Source organism: Actinia tenebrosa, unplaced genomic scaffold (assembly GCF_029948245.1).
Source record: "Actinia tenebrosa isolate PJP-AT-01 unplaced genomic scaffold, QUT_ActTen_1.0 PGA_scaffold4__44_contigs__length_22323623, whole genome shotgun sequence".
In the NCBI taxonomy this organism is placed as follows: domain Eukaryota; kingdom Metazoa; phylum Cnidaria; class Anthozoa; order Actiniaria; family Actiniidae; genus Actinia; species Actinia tenebrosa.
Window position 1 is genome coordinate 8,444,216 of NW_028292581.1, and position 24,383 is coordinate 8,468,598.

Here is a 24,383-nt window from a genome sequence, read left to right on the forward strand (position 1 = left end):
ACAGCCGTGAATTAAAGCGCATAACAAAATATTCTGACCGACCTGATACGAGTAATATTAGCATAGCTGTTTCGTTTATATTGAATACTCTTGCTATTAATTTTAACCCCTTAAGAGAAATGGTCAGTTCGCATACCAGATACCGTTGATCATGGACAAGATAATACTTCTTACCCTGATATTTTATCACTTTGGCTTAATTTTAACCATTCCAAGCAAGAAAAATACAGGTACTAGAAATATATTTCAATATTATGTGATTTGAATTTTTTTACGTGGATTAGACATAAATAGTTAAGAACGTGGTCCGATTTTGTGTGATAAAGCTACAGGACAAGGTAACCAAGAGAATATGAGCTAGTTTATTTTCTCTTGAGGTAACCTATCACTGCCTCATTTATAAGTATATATATGAGCAGAAAGATGTTAAATAAAGATGTTGGTACCATACAGTCTACTCTACAGCGTGATCTAAACCGTTTGAATGATTGGTTCAATGTCAACGAGTTGATAGTAAATTGCAAGAAGACGAAGGTAATGTTGTTTGGAAGCAGACAGAGACTTGCCAGATGTGCTCAACCTGTTCTTTCCTTTAATGGATCTGCTCTTGACTTCACTGAAACCATGAAGTACCTTGGTTTGACATTCGACTCTGTTATGAATTGGCACTCCCATATTGACTCTGTTGCTTCAAAGGTTTCACGCCGGCTAAGTCTACTGAGTAGGATTAGAAAATACCTGAACGAGGACACCTGTCGTCAGTTGCATACGTCCCTAATCCAGCCCTTGTACGAGGCTAGTATTGTGATGTAATTTGGACTAATGCAGATCCTACAAGTCTTGAAAGACTCCATCGTTTACAGAGAAGAGGCGCTCGCATTATCTTAAAGAAGAGAGTCAGAGAAGATCGTACAGAAACATTGTTTAGAAGTCTTGGCTGGGTTAGTTTAACCGCCAGATGGAACTTTCACAAACGTTTGACTGTTTTTAAATGCTTAAATGGCTTTTGTCCTTCTTATTTATCCAACATTTTTTGTCTGAATTCAGAAGTACATAAGTATAATACTCGTTCTAGAAATAATATTCATATGCACAAAGTTTCGTCTAAGTCAGGCCTTCGTTCTTTTTCCTTTTCTGCTGCTAAACTGTTTAACAGTCTTGATGATAGTGTCAAGAAATCTTCTTCAGTTAGAGCTTTCACAAATACTTATTGGTCTTTAATTTAACTTTAGTACATAAGTATGATACTCGTTCTAGAAATATTCTTCATATCCACAAAGTTACGTAGTTAGGGCTAATTACTTATTGGTCATAAATTCAATTTGGGGGGGGGGGGAGGCAGGGGGTTTATATCTTATGACATTTATAATTAATGTCATATTATATATATATGTGTGCCTGCTTGCGAGGGCGTTGTCATGGGGGAGGGGACGTTTGTGGTTTTTGTGGTTTAGTGGGGGTGAATGAATCAGCATGGCGGGGGAGGGTCGCTGAGGCTGAACTCTTTCCTTTGTCTCTTGGAGTTCGGCTTCAGAGATCTTCTTTGTCTTGTGGTTTATTCCTTTCTCGCTGAATTGCTGATGTTTCTTTTCCTGTGGCAGCGTTCTTGCGGGTAGGTGTATATATATATTCATATTTATTTATTCTTATATTTATATAGTTACATATTTTTTAATCTATTTTGTGTGTGTGTGTGTGTGTGTATTTTACACAGCTCCATTGTAAATAAGTTTTAACTTTATGGATTCTGCGTTAAATAAAGTTTATTATTATTATTATTAACTGGCGGAGCAAATGAACAGTACCACTTTGAATGAGTGGAATGGTGGGATATAAGGGAAGAAAAATAACAAATAGCGAAACCGCATGCAGAGGAAAGGATGTGTGATGACTATCTGCCTTATTATTATGATATAATAATAATAATAATAATAATAATAATAAATATTATTATTATGATAGCTAGTGATAAAAATAAATAAATAAAACAGGAAATAAAAAAACACGATTTTTAGTTTAAAAATGTTTTGACCAATCGCTTGCGAGAATGAATTCATTTCGTGTGATTGGTTAGAACACGATGTCAAACATTCAAGAAATTTTTTTAGGTTTTCACGGTTTTCTAACTTTGACTGTAGAAAGCCTGTATACTTTCCATCATAAGCGTTTTTTGAGCTCCTAAATCCTCTTAAATCTTGCGTACTGTGGCATAGTTTTGGTATTGCACCATATAAGGTACGATGAACAAAAGATGTTTGTACCGAAGCTAGACCATAATGTACCTAGAAAATGTAGCAGCAGTAAGGGGGACTCGCGATCACCATTCGGAATCGCCCGGGAATTACCCGTGTTTATGCACTAGCGTCCCCCGCGGGAATTACCCGTGTCCCGTTATGTGTTGCGCGAAGATTTCCTTACTGCTGCTATGTTTGCGAAGGTTAAAATATTTGTGTCGCAAACGGAGGATAAAATATTCCTTAGATATAGATGGACACCATCAAAAGCATTAGTAACAAGACTGTGCGCCGACTGCGAACTCAGGTGCTGGACCGCTTAGACGCCGACTTTGCCTTCACAACGTTTATGGAGGAAGATACAGATTAGAAGAGTGTATGGATTGTCCGCGCCTCGACAACCATGTTTCGACTACCTTTTCTACTGGTAGGCACAAAGTAGTATTTTTTTGTATCCTCTGCGCTGGTAGCAAGCACCAGAAATGTCCATAGGGAAGTAGGTGGAGGCGAAATGCCTCTCCATGGTAGCAAGGGCCCCAAGAAATGCTATTGCGTAATATATATTTCAAAAGTGTCTCAGAATGTTAACAATAAGGTTAAATCTTTGTTAAGTATATATGGAAACTATTTCAAAGAGTGTCTCAGAATGTTAACAATAAGGTTAAATCTTTGTTAAGTATATATGGAAACTATTTCAAAGAGTGTCTTAGAATGTTAACAATAAGGTTAAATCTTTGTTAAGTATATATGGAAACTATTTCAAAGAGTGTCTTAACAAAGATTTAACCTTATTGTCAACATTCTATGACACTCTTTGGAATAGTTTCCGTGGTGTCTTAACAAAGATTTAACCTATGGAAGAGTGTATGGATTGTCAGTGCCTCGACTACCTTTTTTTGTGTTCCCAAAAGAGTGTATGCATGTTCCAAAGGAGTGTATGCTTGTTCCAAAAGATGTCTATAGAAGGGAGGCGATTCACCGCCCTTCCAACTTGCGACAGTTGTCCAACGAAGACCACGTTCGTAGCATTTGCTTCTACCCCTATATATAGAGATGGACTCCCAAGAGACTATTTCGACAACACTGCAAGAGATGGGAATACGTGCAAAGAGTAGGCTGCTAGCACATTTGCTACTGGACAATGCCCACGATGGAAACCTGCTGCTGGACATATCCAAATGCAACTACTTGCGTGGAAACGAAGGCCCTACGAGTTTGCAGCCGCTGCTTGGGCTACCACCATTCGTAGACGACGTGTTTGTGTATGGGTTCGTTGCAGAACAAGACTTGTATGGGCGGGTGTGTAGAAATGCAAAGGCAATAGTATCCAAATTATCCATTGCAGCCACGGAAGCCTTTGGGGTGTTCCTACCAACCAGCATGGCGCACACATGCAGAAAAGGCAACATAGTAGAGCGCGTGTCCCATTTGTCCAACAAGTGGAATAGCCTGCACGGCGAACACGCAGCCACCTTCGTGGCCAAAGTAGACACCTCCGAATTGTCCATAGAAGTCGTAGACAAAAGCATTGCCAAGTTCGCTAGGCTATTGGATGCGCACGGATATGGCATCTATTCCGTCGACTACACACAGGATTTCTCTGGCACTTTGGACCGCAAGGCATTGGTGCGCAAACTGCGGCAAATGGGCTACAAAGAGCAGGGGAAAGCTGGTTGGCGCGAAGGCACCATTTTGGACAATACGCACCAAGTAGGTGGGCATGTTTGTACCTGGGTGGAAAAGGGCAAACGGACGAAAATATACAACAAGATAGTCTCCAACTTCGAGGCTGGAGAAGTGCAAAACCCAGTAGGCGCAAAGCTTGCCGAATATGTGGATTGCCCAAACGACCACCTGCGTAGAACTTTCCTGCACCCCGATGTGCAGAAAAGAGGTTGTACCCGCGTGGAAATATCCATCTACAGCAGAGATTTCTCCAAAGAACACACCAATGCCATCGTGGAAACCATAGCACCGCTAGAAGACATATTCGTGGTGCAGCCGCCAAAAAACATGTGGTTGGCACTTGCCGAACTCCTAGACAGATGCTGCTGCATTTGCTGCGAAGAGACGGGAGAAATATTCCTAGCTTGGTACTGCCACGCAGGAACGGGTAGGATAGCCGGTGTGCGAGTGCGGGGCAACGACAAATGGGAGCAATGCGTACTTTGGACCATAGCAGAGTTCGGTCTGCGCAGATGTCCCATATTCCGCATAGACGTAGGAGAATTGGATCCGGTGGAAATACTGCCGCTGCGCTGCTACACGAAAGATAGTCCTACCGTATTGGCGGAGTCCAAGTTTCCCACCCACGTGCATGCGAATGCTCCTACTATCGCAGACTTCCTGCCTACGAGCGAACACGTGGAGTGGATATGGCGTACGAAGAAGGCGCAAAGGATCGGAGTAGAAAAGAGTGCCTTTGGCATCTTGGAAGTGCCTACGGACCGCAGAATATCCTTCCTATCCAAAAGAAAACGACAGCAGCGTTTGGAAGACATCCAAGACGATTTGGAAGGCGACGAGTGGGTCGAAGCCACGAAAAGATACCACGCAGAACTGTCGGAGCAAAGGCAGTCCATCCTGCGGCAAAAGGAAGAAGACAGGAAAGCCATAGAAAAAGAGTTGGAAAAATATAGGAAACTATTGGATAGGATTTCCAGAAGGACAGACAATCTACGCAAATTGTTCTTTGGAGAGGACGCAGCCAAGCGCTTTCTAGAGGATTCCGTGCCTCGCAAAATACATCGAATGCAAGAAATACCCGCAGGGGACTACAAAATACTAGGATACGCAGTACCCAAAAACGTAGATGCCCCTTGGCCTGCCAAAGGGCACCGAGTAGCTTTGCGCAGGGGGGCAAAAGAAACTTCCGTAGCATGGGCTGTGGATGCGTTGCTGGATGCATTTGCAGTCGGGAAGTTCGAAGCCAACGGCAACCTACGCACTGCCATACCTGGAGAAGAAATATTGGTGGAGTGGGAAAACAACATAGCCACTGTCTTCGTGCCCGAAGGACCCGGTTTGGATACGTACTACGAATTGGCTAGGAAAATAGACCATTCGATACCCCGGAATCCAGGAAAGCTACTAGAAGTGCCGGCGCCGCCAAACAAAGAATGCGTGCAGGCTTTGCACATGCAGGAAGGCGAATACCAATGCTAGCGCTACGCAAAAGCCACATACAGGGGCAAAGAAAGGACCATCCTATTCCTATCCCCCCGATGCTCCCAATGCGTATTGGAGGGCTGCACGGTAGAACATGCAACCACGCCCGTTTGGGGACACTTTCTGCAGGCGCAAAAAATAGACTGGACATCTCCGCCGCCTTTGTACTGCAAAATAGGCAGAGAAAAGACCACCGCAAACAAAAGAAAGGATAGATTGGTGCACGTGTCCGCAAAGGGCGTCGATCTGGTAGACGCCCTTTCTACTCCATCTCCGGAATCTTAGAAGGCCTCTGTGGCCGTTCGGAAGGCCCCGGACGTTCGTAGTAGACAACCTTTTCCACTGGTTGCTGCATGCGCGCCCAAAGCAATGCTCCAATGCCAAAGATGGCAAATACTATATTCCCGGCTATTTGCCAGTCTATCTTCGTGGATATTTCCTCCACTTCGTCCTCTAGGTTTTCCTCGCTGTAGTAGCCATCCTCGTCGCTACCAGGTGGTTGTATCTTGGACGACAGCTCCGCACGAAGCTTTTCTAGATCGTCCACGCGGTCTAGCAATTCTTTTTTTGTGGTTGCAAGTTCGGCCAGCAATTCCTCCTTTGCTTTTCCTAGGTCGTCCAAAACAATGGCAAAGGAATCCTGCACTTCTAGAAAATGCTTCTGCAAATCTGTCGTAGGTGGCGTTTCTGGAATTGCAGGCGTCGCATTGTTTTCCTGCTCTATCCTGCGTATTTTGGGAATACCCACACCATACTTCTTGGCTACCTTTTGTAGCCCCATTCCATTCTTCCTGTCTTCCAAAAGGTCTGCGATCTCCTCTTTGGATAGTATCTTGGGTGTGGCCATATATGTAGGTAGATACGGAACATACCCTATGTTTGTCCATGGAATACCCTATGGATCCATATGGTAGATACCTGTTTGTCCACAGATATAGCATGTATCTGTACATAGCCATAGGCATAGCTGGATACATGCTAGGAAAACAGCGCACGATAGAAATCCTTTTGGATGTGGTAGGTGGCTTGTACAGAGCGCAGGAGACAATAGGCAACATTCGAATTCCGGGCTACGTAGCTGCACCATTGCGCGTGGCCCTACAAAGAAGGTAGAAGGGGCCTCCATTCTCTTCGGGCATTTTTGCAGACCTTCTCCAAAAGGGGTCTTAGTATTTATTGTTGATTGTTAACGAACAACAATAAAAATAAGTAGAGATCCAAAACTCTTGCGCAAACCAACGCACATCTTTTTTGGAACACGCATACACTCTTTTGGGGACACGCATACACTCTTTTGGAACACGGATTGGTATCTTTTGGAACAAGCATACACTCCTTTGGAACATGCATACACTCTTTTGGGAACACAAAAAAAGGTAGTCGAGGCACTGACAATCCATACACTCTTCCATAGGTTAAATCTTTGTTAAGACACCACGGAAACTATTCCAAAGAGTGTCTTAGAATGTTGACAATAAGGTTAAATCTTTGTTAAGACACTCTTTGAAATAGTTTCCATATATACTTAACAAAGATTTAACCTTATTGTTAACATTCTAAGACACTCTTTGAAATAGTTTCCATATATACTTAACAAAGATTTAACCTTATTGTTAACATTCTGAGACACTCTTTGAAATAGTTTCCATATATACTTAACAAAGATTTAACCTTATTGTTAACATTCTGAGACACTTTTGAAATATATATTACGCAATAGCATTTCTTGGGGCCCTTGCTACCATGGAGAGGCATTTCGCCTCCACCTACTTCCCTATGGACATTTCCGGTGCTTGCTACCAGCGCAGAGGACACAAAAAAGTACTACTTTGTGCCTACCAGTAGAAAAGGTAGTCGAAACATGGTTGTCGAGGCGCGGACAATCCATACACTCTTCTAATTCCAAAGTATCACCAGAGGTATGTCGTGGATGGCTTCTGGTACCCACTTTTGGCCATTCCAACGAAAGAAGCTGTGGTACGTTTGAGCGTCGTGGCCCATTTCGCAGAGTTCTCTTTCCAAACGGTGCGTTGGCGTTAGCACCTTTATCTTAGGAAAGAGTTCTAACACGCGCGTCGTCTTACCGCTGCCTCCCGTACCGTAGAGGTAAGAGAAGCGTTGGTAGGAAATGGGGTCGGCAACTGAAGGTAGGGGGTCCGCGGTGGGCGTTACGGTGCCCTGGGTGTGTTCTCCGTGATATTCTACACGTGTCCTCCAAGATTGGATCTCTTCATCTTTGACGCGCCATTGGCCACTTTCTGCAAGTTCATCGGCAGTGTAGAATTCCTTCATCTTTTCCAACACGTGCGGCTTCACATATAAGGAATCCGTGGCTACGCGTGGAATGTCTTCTTTGTCAAACCGCAGTAGCATCGCCAATAGGTTAATGTGCGCATATGCGAGCATGCTGGCACGCAGATGGTAATACTGCGGTCGATGGTCCTGGTAATAACACAGCGCATTCCATTCGTGTAGCTTATCGTCGACAATGTAGTCCCATTTCTCTACGGATACCATCGTTCCTTTGTCATGCGCACGTTTTATGAGGAAGCTTAACTCGCCGGCGTCCGTTATTAGGCGTCGCTGCATATGTTTTTCACCCTCCTTAGCGCCCTGCGTGAATTTACCTATGACCACACGCGCTGTGGGGTTATGCTCCGATAACCATTGCGTGAAGGCGCTGTGACAAAGTATGGCTTCATGCGCTGTGTATTTTAAAAGTTTGCGCTCTTCAAAGAACTTCAATAGGGGTATGGGTATCCATTCTTTCTCCTGCAGGTGCTTCCCATACCACGCATAGATTATGGGGTGCAGACCCGCTGCTAATTTCCAGGTGGTCAACCGTACAAACCCCGTTGCTGGAGCGTCGTAGTGACCATCCAACGCAACACGAAAGAACTGTGAATCTGGATGCCCGTATCTATCATAATATTCCTTACAATCCCCCAGGCCTTTGAAGCTTGCGGGGTAACAGTGTTTCATATCCAGCGACACGTATTCGTCTTCATCGTATTCCATGTTCCACAGACCGCCGTGGCCGTGTTCTACGCAAGCTTTAGCTATGTCTTTGAACTCCTCCGGCGTGGATTTCCAACCGTTTCTTTTCTTTGCGGCTAAGAAGTCCAAACTGCGACTGCTAAGCACTTCGTCGGAGAAGTCTTCTCCTAAAGTCTCACAGGCGCTTTGAATGCGCAGCTGTTCCACTTCAGGACGATACAAATTACCATCTTGGGTCATAAATTGACTTCCCTCCGCATCCATTAACCAAATAGAATTCTCGTGCATTAGTTCTGCAAGCGGCGACTCCTTGTAAACGCGCGTCTCCTTCTTCTTTGGGAACCTTAACTCCCTCCACGCATGTGCGTTATGCTGGTAAATTACGATAGGCGCACCCCGGCCTCCATACTTGTGCGTCCCGGAGTAAATGAAGCCGTCGGTGATGTCTTTCACGTGTATGCGCCTTTCTAAAGCAACCTCTAACTTCTTGATGTTTTCAATGGTGGCTCCTGCCCTACGAGTAGCATGCTCCCATTTCCTGATGGCTTCTCTTCTCTTCAACGTAAGCTTACCTCCCCTAGAGGAATCCTCGAAGAACTCTCTAACTAACTTACCCACGCAGTTACCCGGATGCCGCATTGGTTTGAGCTTCTTAACGTCCGGGTTCTTAATTTCATACGCACCGTAAATAACCACGGTGACCGGGTAAGCAACTTCGTAGAACAACATGTCGATGCCCACCAGCGCCCCAGGACGCGTGTCCTTGTTTAAAACGAACAGGTCCTTCCTGCCAGACGCCCGTATTGGATTCCTGCCCTTTTCTATTATCCACTCGCCGTCTAAATACTTTATAAACGTCAACTCCAGGCGGTAATTACCTTCGGGCATTAAGTCAATTATCCTTTCTGCTCTTTCCTCGCTCATCGTCTCATCTGTATCTCCCTCCATAAACGTTGTGAAGGCAAAGTCGGCGTCTAAGCGGTCCAGCACCTGAGTTCGCAGTCGGCGCACAGTCTTGTTACTAATGCTTTTGATGGTGTCCATCTATATCTAAGGAATATTTTATCCTCCGTTTGCGACACAAATATTTTAACCTTCGCAAACATAGCAGCAGTAAGGAAATCTTCGCGCAACACATAACGGGACACGGGTAATTCCCGCGGGGGACGCTAGTGCATAAACACGGGTAATTCCCGGGCGATTCCGAATGGTGATCGCGAGTCCCCCTTACTGCTGCTAATGTCTATTCAATATTGATATATATATTTCTTTAATTGCCTTTTAGGTTGTGTAGAGCAATCTCTTGTAGGAAAAAACAATCTGAATATACCAGATAGCAGTTATACAGCATCATCATATCATAAAAACTCAAGCATCTCAGGCGATGTTCGATACGCACCTTACAACGCCAAGCTGAATGGTTCATATGGATGGGCAGCAAGAGATAATAATAATCCTGATGATTACCTGCAGATTGACCTCGGTACTACACGTGTTATTACTGCTCTAGCAACACAAGGAAATGGCTTCTCTGATGCATGGGTGTCAAAGTATAAAATTCATCACTCCAATAACTTTACAAAGTGGACAAGTTATGCAGAAAATCATTTCCTGAAGGTAAATCCGAGTTTTATTTTAAAAATTTATGGAATATATACAAAGCGGATGCATGATTGTTAGTTAGTGATTTGTGTCCGTATGATAACTGATGTTTGATGATGATTCTAGTGGTCTGATGGTGATTCTAATGATGTCTGATGATGTTTCGAGTGGACGATCTGATGGTGATTCTAATGATGATTCTAATGAAGTTGGGCCTTGATCAGCTAATGATGTTTGATGCCAATTCTGATTATGTCTGATGAGAATTCTGATAATATCTGATAATGATTCAACGATGCGTAGTGATGTCATTCAAATGATGACTGATAATGAATTACAATTATAACGGTCTTATCATTTTTTTCTTTATTTCGGATCTTTTTATAGATATTTGAAGGCAATACAGACAGTAATGGAGTAAAACGTCACGATCTTAGTCAAAACCCGATAACAGCAAGGTACATCAGGTTTGTCCCAGTAACATACAATGGTCACAAGACGATGCGAGTTGACATAAGTGTGACTTATCAAGGTATATAAATTTTAGGTACACTACAAATTAATTGCAGCTGAGTGTTTTCATTTTGAATGGTATATTGTCTCATGCTTTGCAGAAGTACCAGTAGTGTCAGCAATCCCACAACAAAGGTCAATCCAACTAAGCTGGACAATCAAACAGTGCAATCTAACAGGTCCCATTACTGGGTTCGTCATTAAAAATGGAAGTGAAGATCTTCACGTAAGCGGCAGTGATAGGCAGTACGCTTTACTGGGCCTGAAGCCATACACAGAATATGACGTAAGGTTGCTAGCAAAAACACAACGTGTAAATGGATCATGGAGCGAGACAACAAAGATTAAGACAAAGGAGGATGGTAAAATATTGTCTTGAAGTGAGGTTGCCTAACCCAAAAATACAGCATTATTTGAAAATTCTATACTTTTCTGTTTTAAGCCCCCTCTGCTCCAATGAATGTCACTGGTGCCTTAATACCTGCACAAGGCTCCTTTGGACCACGTGCTGTTATCACGTGGGAAAGACCACGTGATCTGAATGGCATCATCAGGAAGTACACCATCATATACTACTACAACCAGGCTACATCCAATAGCAAGACAGTCACTATCAGTGGATCAGCTGATCTCAACTACAGCATCAATGTTACAAAGAATGGAATACTATCATACAAAATAAGTGCGACTACAGTCAAGGAAGGACCTTATGCAGCTGGGAAAGACATTGAGTATGGTAAAAACTTTTGTATAAATCCTCTGATAGGTATTAAGTTTAATTCATTCAATTTAACCTTGATCAGTTAGCGCCGTTATTCAGACGAGCAAAATGTTATATGTTGACATCTCATGATAATAGACAAGACGATTCGATCTTTTTTGAGTTAGTTTTATGGATCGGGGAATGAAATTAAGTCTCATTTTAAGAAGGTGCACGTCAAAGGGAAAAAAACCCTTATTAAATCGTAGCCCTATACATTACGATACTAAAACATAGAAACAAAGAAAGGTTAAATGGGAAATGGGAAATGGTGTATGCAACTAGGCTACGATCGGTACCTTATTTTGTTCTTATGAATGTCTTATGTTTACTGGTTGCACTAGGGTGTCCAGAGCAATCTCTTGTTGGAAAGGAGAAAAATCTGAAACTATCAGACAGCAGTTACACAGCCTCATCATATTATAAAAGATCAGACTTCACAGAGGATGTTCGATACGAACCTCATAATGCCAAGCTGAATGGTAGATATGGATGGGCAGCAAGTGATAATAATAACGCTGATGATTACCTACAGATTGACCTCGGTACTCCACGTGTAGTTACTGCTGTAGCAACACAAGGGAATGGTGGTTTCAATGAATGGGTGGAAAAATACAAACTGTATTTAGCACCAAATACCATACCGCGGTGGTATACTTATAAAGATGAAATTGCAAATTTCAAGGTGGGAGCCCTTTGTTTATTTATTTATACTTCGTTTGTTAATTAGAATCTTCCACAACCAACAATAACAGATCCGCGTTGCTTTAATCCACACGTGACTGGAGGTGTAAAGCAAATGGGTTCTCACATCTGCATTGATACATAAATATAATCAAAACTAATTAATGAACCGAATGGTGCTTCGCCAAAATAGGGAAACAACTAATTCATTATTATGTATTTTGTCACCGCGTAAGATATTTTATTGTCAAAAATCCAGCTTGTTTCAAATTGAATTCAGGACGAAGCGGCCCCGCAGCGCAATCAACCAACTTGTTATTCCCTACACCGTTGTTGACTTGTACGCCTCCAGGATGCTTAGGAGCTGCTAGCTATACTAACTGCCTTAAGGCTATTCTGGTCGATATTAAATCTAGCCCGCGAAGGTATTGTTTTCGGAATCCCGGATAGGCAAACAATTTTACAATTAACTGAAAGGTTTCTAGGTTGTGACTGTATAAAGAAGGATTTGCGTCGTCTATTTATATATTTTTTAGCTCTTCAAAGGAAACACCGACTCTCGCAGTGTAGTACGTCATGATCTTACAAACCCTCAACTGGCCAGGTACATTAGATTTGTACCAGTGGAATATCGTAAATGGAAAACAATGAGGGTCAACGTTTACGTTAATAACCAAGGTGTGTTGTTATAACAAAAGATTTACTTATTTGGCTATAAACTAAAATGACTCAAAAACTCAAAAGAAAATATACAATTAAAAATAACGAATTGTTGCCCCTATATATTATTGTTTACACCGCTCGGCTACGTCGTTTTCGAAGCTCTTCCAAACATTGGTGAGGCGAAATTTTTGAAAATCAAATATTCCAATGTCCTCAAATTCCCAATTCTTCCTTACTTTCATTCCACAACACCTAGGCAAACATTTTCAGATATTCTCTTTGTGGAATTATGATTTTTCGGTCGTCCAACTATTAGACATCACAACTTTCGAAATCTACCTTCTTTACAAAAATTTCTCAAATTTCGCGAAAAGCTTTACATGAAAATGCGCATCATTATCACATGATGGCAATACATCTAGCAGGAATAACAAGACCTATGGAACTGGATTCCTAAACTTCGACTACGAAACGCCATTTTGAATTTCATTGTTATCGGCGCGCAGTGCATTATATTTGACTAAGATTCTTTAAATGTTCCTAATAAAAACAAATTATATTATATCTTATGCCGGAAATAATTAAGCACTATTTTTTCAACCAGAACCACCTCGCATGGGATTCGTTCCTAACAAGCGTGCAATAACATTAACGTGGACCTACGAAAAATGCAGTCCTACTGATCATATCACTGGATACCTAGTGAAAGTGGGAAACAGAACCCATAAAGTCATTGGCGATGACCTCAGTTATAATGTGACCGACTTAAAGCCATACACTGAATACAATGTCTCAATAAAGGCCATCAAGCAAGTAGGGTATGGAGTATGGAGCAACGTCACAACAATCAGAACTGCTATTGCAGGTGCGAAATATAATTTGATTTACCATGCCCAGTTCAAACAGGTTTACATAGTACTTTTCAATTGATAATTGGAATGCATTAGAAAGAAAAATATTTGTTATTGTGAAAGAAATTTGAATTTAAGGATAGTTTAAAATGGCCGCTACTAATTGAATAATATGTCATTTAGAACCAGATGCGATTCCTTTCTTGAATACCACTGAAGCAACTTCATCTCTTACAGTTTTACTTGAATGGAAGGTAAATAATTGAGTTGTGTGTTCCTTTTTTTCTTTTTAATTTTAATTAATAGTTACCATATTTATGTTTAGCATATTTACCATATTTATTGCATGTAATAAATGTTTTAAATATTTCCTAAAATCTATTGAAGCTTGAGAGGCAAGAATTGGTTAACGGACCGATAAAGGGATACAGGATAACTTATGCACCACGAGGAGGAAAGACCAATATAATTGACGTAGGGGATGTCACAAACTTTACCCTGACGTCACTACTCAAGTATACAACTTACGTCATCACTATAGCAGTCAGAAACACAAAGTACATTGGTTCACCAAGTACAGAGCGAAGAGTGAGAACAATGGAGGACGGTGAGATCACTCGAAATTTTAAATTCTTTCTTTCTTTCTTTCTTTCTTTCTATTCATTTTCATTTTCATTTTTTTTTCTTTCTTTCTTTTTTTTTTTTTTCCAATTCACAATCTTTGGGATATAGCATATTCTTGAATATCTCCCTTTTTAAATTTAAATAGCCCCCTCAGCTCCAGCTAATGTCATGGCCACTTTGATACCTTCAAAAGATTCAACTACATCACGTGTCTTAATCACATGGAATAGACCACGTGACCCGAATGGCATAATCAGGAAGTACACCATTGTATATTACTACAACAAGGATACTTCAAACAAAACCATCGTGAACGTCAACGGTGCAAATGATCTCTGTATCATTAATACGGCAAGGAGGGGCATGCTGTCATACAATGTTAGTGCGACTACAATCAAGGAAGGACCTCATGCAGTAGGAGAAATCCTGCTCGAATATCGGCGTAAGATATTTATATTTTCAATGTGTTTAGAGCTGCAGCTGCTTGTGTGTTTGTTTGTTTGTTTGTTTGTTTTTTTCATTCCCAAGCTAGTAGCTCAATAGGACACTTGCATTATGGTGTCATTTTACCATTATCAGATTCGGCCTTGAATACTTTCCTTTGTTCAATTAATTAGCAGCAATTGTCTTACCATTCTCACGAGGAAATACAAATTTGAACAAAAAAAGAAAATTTGCAAATCCTTTTGGTTGTGATAGTAAAATGACACCATCATGCAAACGGCCTGATTGTAGCACTGTAAGTGAATGTACATGTGGTTTTTAAACCCCAATATTTACGATATACATTGTTTCCTCACTGGGTTTGCAGTCGTATACAAAGTGAAGTAGATCTATTCTATTTTGTAAATCAGACTATAAAGTATGTCATTGAGCATACCAAAAAGAATTATAGCCCCAATACGAGACAAAATCACTATCAAAAAATCATTTAGTCATCCCAAGAATAACAAATATAATCTATACTACGTAATATTATGACAAGTATATACTATGAAAGGTATAAGTATATACTGTGAAAGGTGTGACAAGTATACTATTCACAGCATATACTTGTCATACATTTTATTATATATATACTTGCCATACATTTCATAGTATATACTTGTCATACATTTCATAGCATATGACAGGGCAGAAAAACGGTTTTTAACCTTTCGCCATAAGGACAGCTTTACGTATTTAAGCTCAATATTTTGTAAACACGTTCAAATGTATATACTTGTCATACCTTTCACAGTATATACTTGTCATACATTTCATTGATGCTTGCCAAACATTTCATAGTATATACTTGTAGTCATACATTTCATTGTGTATGCTTGTCATACCTTTCATAGTATATGAAAGCATATACCTATGAAAGTATATACTACATGAAAGGTATACTACAAAATAAACTTGGGCATTTCTAGGCATACAATATACTATTTTAAAACAGATTAGGCTAGCTTAGTTTTAGGAAAGGTTGACAGAAGCATTGGAGCCAGGTAGCACCGCTTGGAACTAGTTGCATGATTGGATTAAAAAACAATAGATTGATCTTTCAAACAATAGCACTCAACCTAACCTTACGAAAGCGGTACTGTACTTAGGGACCGGGCTCAGGGAGTAATGAAAATTCAGCTTTCGTTCGATACTGCATTACCGAAGCATTGAAACAAACCTTTTCTGATCTTTAAAAAGTGGAGTTCTCGGGTTCAGGTTTGGCTCAAAGTTTTGTGGGAAACCTGCAAAAGAAAATAAAGCCCTTCGTTTAAGACTGAGAGTCATTGAGGTAAGTGTCGAAATGTCTTTCTGAATAATATTTGATCACATCAACTGATCTTTTATGGTTATTATTTTAAAAAATTGAATGATTATTACGACTAATTTGTTATTCGTTGATAAAATGGTCAATATCAATATGGTAGTCATTACCAGATTCATTTTGGTTAAAACAACCTACATTTGGTTGATAAAATGACCAATAACAAGATGGTCGTTATTACCAGATTCATTTGGGGTAAAACAACCTACATTTGGTTGATAAAATGACCAATAACAAGATGGTCGTTATTACCAGATTCATTTGGGTTAAACAACCTTACATTTGGTTGATAAAATGACCAATAACAAGATGGTCGTTATTACCAGATTCATTTGGGTTAAAACAACCTACATTTGGTTGATAAAATGACCAATAACAAGATGGTCGTTATTACCAGATTCATTTGGGTTAAAACAACCTCACATTTGGTTGATAAAATGACCAATATCAATATGGTTGATATAATTGCAGATTCATTTTGGATGATAAAATAACCAATAAGGTTATTAATACTGCAACCAAACAAAACGGACGCTCTAGCCAACTGAGCTACTAGACCTCTTGTTGGTGAGGACGGACGGCTGTTCGATATCCTCTCGAAGTGGAATTTGATTGTAAAAGATAGTCCAGTAGCTCAGATGCTTATGCGTCTGACTATCAAACAGAATGTCAAGTGTTCGAAAAATTTGCATGAAGAAAAATAATTCACATCTTTAATAACTATCAAAGCAAAAGAATAATAATGAAAACATCACATGGTAAATATACTCTCATATACTGTATTCTGCTGTCAAAGTTAAAAAAGATAACGAAGCTAAGAATTTTTTTTGGATTTTTTTTTTTTTTTTTTACAAAAAATTGAAATTGCGTGTTCGCTCTCGTTATTGTTTTCTATCAATATCAAAATCGTAGCTTGATCTTAGCAATTAAATTTTAACCATAATGCAATTGGTTAAATTGACAGGAAGTAACATAAAAAACTGGTTGTCTCAGTTGCGTTGCCTTGACCTTAAAAATATTGGTTATAATAACCAATATATTTTGGTTGTTATAATCCCAAGTAAATTGTTCATAATAACCAATAATATTATGGTGGTTGTAACCCAAAGTAAATCGTTCATGTCAACCATTATTATTATGGTTGTTGTAACCCAAAGTAAATCGTTACATAACAACCAATATTTTAAACGTTCTAAAACTAGTTGTCTCAGTTGCATAAATTTAACCAATGTTTTTTTGTTTTTTTTTTGATGTTGTTGTTGTTGTTGTTTCAACCAGGCAGTCAGTGCTCATCAAGACATTAACCTGATCGAAAAAGAAAAATTCCAAGATCATATACAGGCATTCTTACATTTAAATATTTTACAATTATTACATGCATTTAGCTTTATACTTAGCATGTAATACGAAAATCAAGAAAGGAAATCAAGACTTGAAAGAGGTACCAAAATCCTTTAAGACCCAAATGGATAAGTCAGGATACATTTTGATTGTGCTCTTGTTCTCATGCCAGACCTGTTCACCCTTTTGTGGCACTTTCATCTACGACGCCGAACAGCTGGTTCTGACCTCCCCAGCCCCCCACCCTACATAACGCATTGTAAAACGTTTCCCCACACACGCTAGCATACCGCTGTCCACTCCTGTGAACAGCTATCCATTTTCATGCATTTCCATATCTTATAAATATGCATATTCGCGTGTATTGTTAGCATGTGAATATATTTCTAATAACGCAGCTAAGACACTTGACAGATACATGCGTTGAGCTACTGATGTAGTAGCTCGACAGATCACTTCCTCGGGGCATGTATCAACACAAACCTTTCTTGAAATAGCGAAGGTCTTGGCTTGTTACTTTGTCTCAAAGCTTTGTGGGAAAACTGCAAAAGAAGATAAAGCCGTTATATACTAATAATAAAGTCGTTTGTTTTAAAGTAATCAGTATAGAGGTAAGTGTCGACGTGCCTTTCTAAAGTGTATGGTCGTATCAACCGATCTTTTACTCGTGGTCACGTACTCATTCACATCTGATCTAACAAAACAAATTCCACGATAATGTGCAGTCACTCTTATAGTTTACATATTTTACAAAAAAGTTCTAGGTACGTCTTTTACGTCTTGATTTATCTTTACTCATTCCGCTCTAAAGCTAATGTATGTAATTATTGGACTTTTAAAAAAGTCCAATGGAAAGTCGGGATGCATTTTGATTATGTTTTCATTCTCATTCTCATGCTAGACCTGACCAGATACAATGTTTTCTTTAACTAAGACCCATTTACTTTTTGTTTAGTATTAATGTTTCTAATAAAAAAGGCCATTAATCTTTGATTTTTTTATAATTTGCAGGTAGTCAAACCTACAAACGATAGCTTGGCCTACCTGTGTTCTATCAATGTGTTTCCGGTAAGAGTACTAACAATAAGGCTAAGACAATTGACAGATACATGCGTAGAGCTATTGATGTAGTAGCTCGGGAGATTACTTCCTTAAGGCATGTATTAAAGGCTAGGATTCAAATAAAGAGCTTCAGAGATTTGGGTGTCATGCATTTTAATATTCAGCGGGGACATTAATGTATTACACCTATTTTCATATCATACAGCCGGCCAGATCGAGAGTAGCTGTCTCGATAGTAGGCTCAATCAAACCTTAGTGCATTGGAATTCGGATTGACAGAAGCCTAAAATCCAAACAACTTGAATTATAACTAGTTATGGGTATGATATCACGGTCAATGTTGAACGAGTTGTATAATGCTATAATAAATGTTTTAAATTACATTCAGAGCATCTTATTTAAATCTCTTTTCTATCAAGCTGACGCTTGAACATAGCACCTTGCTAGTGACAGTTTTGTTAATTTGACTCTTCGTCAATAAGAAATATTAGAAAATATTCTTACTTATGATATAAATAAAAACACCTAGTATTTAATATAAAATTGTACATGAGTTGTTTATTCGTGGTTAAGTCATTTGGTAATTATTTACTTTACAATATGCCCTAGATTATTTTGCTGAAAATTGAAAAGATATGATGATTTAATTTGGTCAGTTGACAAGTCCTTAAAAAAGCTAGTCTAAATAAAATGTCCGAATGAATGCATGTAGGTTTTAAACGCCTGCAAATGACCAGCTTTTATGATTCTGCAAAGAAGGACTGCATGATTGTATTAAGAAAACGTCAAAATCCATTTTCCTAGTACGCAAGAGTAAAATTGATATATAATTGGTTCTGATTAAGCTGAGGAAGGCATGTAGCGTACATGCGTATTGACCTCACATTTAATTTAGAACTGTCTCATGATTGAGCTGTTTCGATTTTTCTTCGTAGCCGATGTTCGTGTCATTGCAGTAACTCTGTGATTCTAAAATGGCTGGACGAATGATTTTCTGGTTAATGGTATACTCTTTTGCCATATTCATAAAGGTATCTAAGGAGCAATGGGAGAAATACCCAGGTAAATTAGAAGTGTTACTTATTAAAATTAGTTTGCCTATCACTAATAAAAAGGTGTTCACATATGCTTCGGACACTTAGTGCCCGAAAATAAGGTTCCATTTTTTTACTAGCGCACAGCACCCGCCCCTGAATTTTGGCATTTAGTTTTTTCCCACTTCAATATTAGAATGTGTAACATAAGTGAAAACTCGGTGTCGTATAGGAGTCAAATTGCATTCTCTTACTGTTTTCTCCGTCCTTGGGTTTCTTTGAGGTGTTCCACCCTCCACAAATTTAAGATCAGCTTCTAAATCCCGATTATATTTTGGTCGACGGATGGCTTCTCTGTAGAAATGCCACTGTGAAACCATTAATATTAAACAATACAAAACAATATTTTATTTGCAAAACAGGAAAGAAATATGAATAACAAAGATTACTTTTGATCTTTAAAAAGTAAAAACATGTTTTTTTAAAAATCATTTTTTTCATCTTCAAGACTTCAAATATTTGACATTTTTTGAGAAAACAAGTAAGCATATTGCGAAGAAATTCTGCAAAACTTACATAAATCATCAAATATCCTCTTTTTTAAATTCCCAAACACTCAAAGGAAAGTTGAATAAGCTGCTTTCTTTGTACAGAATTATTATGTACCTCAATCTTTACGGATAAAGTAGGCGAAAGCTCTTGAAGTTTCAACATCAAGTTTCAACGTCTCTCGCTTCAACTTTCGCGTCAAGTGACATTGAACAGCTGTAAAATGGCCCAACTGATGTTTTCTTTCCTTCTTAATTCTCGAATAACAAGCAGCGAGTCCTCCTTTTACCATTCTCAACCTTTTTTGCTGGTTTTCAACTGATGAAGCTTGACTTTTTTAGCATTTTTGAATCCATTTTTAAGAGAGGCAAGGCTGTTCTGTTGCTATGACAACTGCTGTGATCTGATTGGCTAGTTTGAATTTCTTTTGTTTTTCTTGATAACTTTTCAATCGAGACATTGAAGGACTTGCTTATCTTCATATCTATACACACTCTATGGTGATTTTTATAATCCCCCACGCACTAACAACAACACAATTGTAGTTTAGGGACTAGTTTCGTCCGTTTATTAGGACCTTTTCAACCTAACTGAATCTAACTGAATGATTACGTTGCGATATAGTGTTTATACTCGTGATGAACGAGAGCGCGCGCAGTAAACTTGCGCGAGCTGTAAAAGTATAAGAAGAGAGAAAATTTACATTATAACTGTTCTAGGGATCTTCATAAAGTTCCATTCTGTTTTGTTATTTATTATTTTATCTTGTTCTTCTCTGCTAATTTTAACAGACTCCGTTATTTGTCTCAACATTGCATCACCCTGAAAAGATCTTGTCACATTCATGGTGAAGTCTGTAATAAGCCCTTCGTGTTTCTCTTTGCAATGTCTACTTAGTGCTGATGATTCGCCTTTCGAATCCAGTGCCATCAAATGTTCTCTTCCCCTAGTGTACGCGTTTCTTGCCGTCTCTCCGATATACTTATCGCCACAGGATTTGCAACTGATCTCATACGTTACATCTGTAGCTCTGCAATTTCCCCTACCTATGAAGATCCCTAGAACAGTTATAATGTAAATTTTCTCTCTTCTTATACTTTTACAGCTCGCGCAAGTTTACTGCGCGCGCTCTCGTTCATCACGAGTATAAACACTATATCGCAACGTAATCATTCAGTTAGATTCAGTTAGGTTGAAAAGGTCCTAATAAACGGACGAAACTAGTCCCTAAACTACAATTGTGTTGTTGTTAGTGCGTGGGGGATTATAAAAATTACCATAGAGTGTGTATAGATATGAAGAATTTCTTTTGTCTTTTCAACCAATCACTGAAAAGTGTTTCACATTTTTGCACTGATGTTTCACATTTTTGCACTGGTGTTTCACATTTTTGCACTGGTGTTTCACATTTTTGCACTGGTGTTTCACATTTTTGCACTGGTGTTTCACATTTTTGCACTGGTGTTTCAGGAAAACAGCACTGCTCTCAACCAATCAGAAGTGAGAAATTTTTGCATCTACATTATTAGACTATTTAATTGCAAAATGTATATCTATTTAGTAATTTGAGGATAAACTTAAGCTGAAGACTTCTAAATCATACATGTATTGTTGGCTTGACTAGGGTGTTTGGAAAAATCACTTGTTGGAAAGGAGAGAAATCTTAATATACCTGACAGCAGTTACACAGCCTCATCACATTTTGACCATCGCTATCAACCTCATAAAGCCAAGCTGTACGGCAAATATGGATGGTCACCACGGTATAAAAATTCTGCTGATTACCTACAGATTAACCTTGGTACTCCACGTGTTATTACTGCTGTAGCAACACAAGGGAATGGTGGTGATCCAGACGATTCAGGCTATGATAACATACTTGAGTGGGTGATTAGCTACAACTTGAGCTTTAGCAATAACACAAACAGCTGGGTAAATCATGGACATGAGGTTAGAACTCCTGGGTATGATCATTAATATTTTGATGAAGAGTAATAACACCACAAGCCCAATTCACAGGACAGTGACCACGTTATTCCCTACGATTTAACGATATTCTAATCTCTTTTTAGGTAAAGGGAAACGACAACCAAACTAACGTGACACGACATGATTTCAAAACACCCATCACGGCCCAGTACATAAAGTTTATACCACTGAAATATAAGAATGCTAAGACAATGCGAGTGAATGTTTACGTATCCATTAAAATACAAGGTATGCCTGCAGGAAATATTTCTTTGATTTGAAGAAGCATCTGTATTAAAGAGCAAAAGTGTTGGGTTTTGGAATAACATACTTTGACAAGTTGATCATTTAATCGCCTAGGTTAATGAAAATTCCTCCTCTACTCTTTGCTTAAGCCCTTTAGCTTGGTTCACGCATGAAACACAACAAGTTAAGCAGTATACTTAGTGGCTGCGTGCAGGGTTTCCCTCGTCCGCCCCAATCTAATACAAGCTAAATGCAATCTCGTACCCAGAGCCTACGGCAAAGAACGAGCGCTCTGGCATAATCCATTTTTTGGCGCGTGCGCAATTTTCCGGAAGTGAAATATAATCAATGAAAATCTGGAATCCAAATAAAAATTAGAAAAATCGGGAACACATTTTTTTACAAGTCTTTAAGCGCATGCGCTCTCTTACCGGAAGTCCAAAAAATCGTGGTCTCAAAAAATTGATTATGCCAAAGCCCTCGTTCTTCGCCGAAGGCCGCCAGAGGAAACGCAGGCTCTGGGAACGAGACTGAAGCTATATAATTATATTACAAGACATTCAGTTGCGCGTTGTTGAGTTTACTAAGGACAATATCTTTCCTCAAGCGTGCTAGAGAAGAGCTGTACTGAGTCGGCATATGTATGTTGATTATGTTTTTACTTTTGTCTTTGCTAACCAGACATTTGAAAATTTAGATTTTTATATCCTGGGCCCAGTTGTTCAAAGCCCGATTAGTGCTAATCCTGGGTTAACTCTAATAAGACCTATAGAGTTAATCCTGGATTAGCGCTAATCCAGCTTTGAACAACCCGGCCCTGGTCTATATACTTTTTTTAAATATTTCTTTGAATAACCAAATTTCTATCACCCTCCTAAAATAATCTTCAAGTGCTTATTCTTGCCTAGCTCCGAAAACAAAAGCAAAACTTAATACGAGGTCAAGAAAAGCTAAGTCTGATTCGTAAATCAGCTGTTAAATATTTTTAAGCTGCCATATTATCAATTACCAATATTGTAATGTTTTTCTATATAGAAGCGTTTCGTGTCACAGCGCTTCCTGGTCGAAAGTCAATTCGCTTGACATGGGCAATAATACCGTGTAGCCTATTTAACGTAACGGGATATACAGTAACACTAAATGGAAATAAGAATTTCCCTGTGAACAGCAACAAAAACGTTTATCAGTTGAGCAAGTTAAAAGCATATACTGAATACAATGTGTCAGTAAAGGCAAAAACACAACAAGGGGATGACCTATGGAGTAACGTTAAAAGTGTCAGGACAAGTATTGAGGGTATGTTGATGTATAGTGTTAAACCTAGCCGTCCGCATTTATTCTAATGAAAAATATATAAATATATAGTTGTCACTGACTGGGAATGTGACTGTGGTTTTGTTAGGGACTTGTCAGAAATTAGCGTGGGATGAGGGGAGCAGTGGGGGTGGCCGGAGATTTGATTTGAAATTGAGCTCCGAAGATTATGTGACCCTCTCTAGCAATAGGAATGAAATTTCCTGACCCTAGCTCCCATTGGCCAAAAATCTCATGACCCTCCCCCGAGAATGCCTCCCAAGCTAAACTGAAACTAGACGCATATCTGCGTGAACTCGGGCTTCATAGCAGAAAATCGAAAGAATTCTTCGTGAACACTGTCATCCTTCTGACGAAACCTTGAAAAATTCCGCCATTGCTCGACCATGTGTTTACGTGGCGCATACTACGCACGCGCATAGAACTTGCGCATGCGCTTTGAACGCAACTGCGATTAAACGCAAATAAAGCCCAATTTATACCTCGGGCATTTCTTTGAAAGCCCGAGTAACAAGGCCTTTTCTTGAACATAAATATATCCAGAAATTCTAAATATTTAAAAACCAAGTCCCGAGTTTTATTTTGTACGACAACTTAACGTTCTTCAATTAGTTATATATTTATTGCCAAAAAATTAAATGAGTGAAAGAATAAAAAATCAAACCATCATCGATCATAATAGGATAAAATTTATCTGCCATCATAGGCAAGTAAATTTTAGGGATCTTATTTTACGAATAATCTTTCGTGTTTGACCATTTCTCTAAGTTGATATTGTACATAGTCTTGAGAAACATTCTCGTAAAAGTGTCAAGATACAAAAAAAATTAAAATAAAATAGTAAAGTCCGATTAATTTCCATTTGATCATTCTAGGTAACCGACTTATAATATTAGTGACATTTTAATGCAACTTTGTTGTCACGAAAGTTGATATGATTAATTTAATATTTTATTGACTGTC

The 24,383-nt window shown here is 39.2% G+C and overlaps 2 protein-coding genes and 1 long non-coding RNA gene across 6 annotated transcripts in view; 2 read left to right on the forward strand and 1 right to left on the reverse strand.

Annotated features, from left to right (window-relative positions):
- LOC148906962 (protein sidekick-1-like) lies at window positions 1–15,906 on the forward strand. Of its 2 annotated transcripts, XM_089036223.1 has the most exons (12): window positions 1–230; window positions 9,685–10,016; window positions 10,389–10,533; window positions 10,616–10,876; window positions 10,957–11,250; window positions 11,619–11,959; window positions 12,495–12,636; window positions 13,226–13,486; window positions 13,656–13,726; window positions 13,860–14,079; window positions 14,242–14,538; window positions 15,783–15,906. In XM_089036223.1, exons 1-12 carry the CDS (start codon window positions 152–154, stop codon window positions 15,854–15,856), a joined length of 2,517 nt encoding a protein of 838 aa, XP_088892349.1. In that variant the 5' UTR covers window positions 1–151; the 3' UTR covers window positions 15,857–15,906. The 2 variants fall into 2 exon arrangements, with proteins under 2 accessions (XP_088892349.1, XP_088892348.1); XM_089036222.1 differs by lacking the exon at window positions 15,783–15,906 and having other exon boundaries at window positions 14,242–15,638.
- On the reverse strand, window positions 15,700–20,250 carry LOC148906963 (uncharacterized). 3 transcript variants are annotated; one of them, XR_016121046.1, is made up of 4 exons: window positions 20,010–20,250; window positions 19,598–19,711; window positions 17,731–17,789; window positions 15,700–15,826 (listed from the first exon to the last, which is right to left on the reverse strand). It is a non-coding gene; the product is annotated as an uncharacterized LOC148906963 (long non-coding RNA). The 3 variants fall into 3 exon arrangements; XR_016121045.1 differs by lacking the exon at window positions 15,700–15,826 and having other exon boundaries at window positions 17,649–17,789; XR_016121047.1 differs by lacking the exon at window positions 15,700–15,826 and having other exon boundaries at window positions 17,649–17,789; window positions 19,920–20,250.
- The window catches only part of LOC116292656 (receptor-type tyrosine-protein phosphatase mu), a 24,812-nt gene continuing 18,090 nt past the window's right edge, over window positions 17,662–24,383 (forward strand). The window contains exons 1-6 of the mRNA XM_089036207.1: window positions 17,662–17,858; window positions 18,259–18,315; window positions 19,245–19,371; window positions 21,517–21,842; window positions 21,965–22,109; window positions 23,142–23,402. Of these exons, the coding sequence (XP_088892333.1) occupies window positions 19,284–19,371; window positions 21,517–21,842; window positions 21,965–22,109; window positions 23,142–23,402 (820 nt within the window). The 5' untranslated portion in view covers window positions 17,662–17,858; window positions 18,259–18,315; window positions 19,245–19,283. The remainder of the gene's footprint in view (window positions 17,859–18,258; window positions 18,316–19,244; window positions 19,372–21,516; window positions 21,843–21,964; window positions 22,110–23,141; window positions 23,403–24,383) is intronic.

Bases quoted from the DNA above. Each gene is read 5' to 3' on its own strand.
- LOC148906962 (XM_089036222.1), top strand. From the start codon at position 152: ATGGACAAGATAATACTTCTTACCCTGATATTTTATCACTTTGGCTTA. The intron at 13,487-13,655 runs GTGCGAAATATA...TATGTCATTTAG, and splicing joins AATCAGAACTGCTATTGCAG to AACCAGATGCGATTCCTTTC. The intron at 13,727-13,859 runs GTAAATAATTGA...AATCTATTGAAG, and splicing joins CAGTTTTACTTGAATGGAAG to CTTGAGAGGCAAGAATTGGT.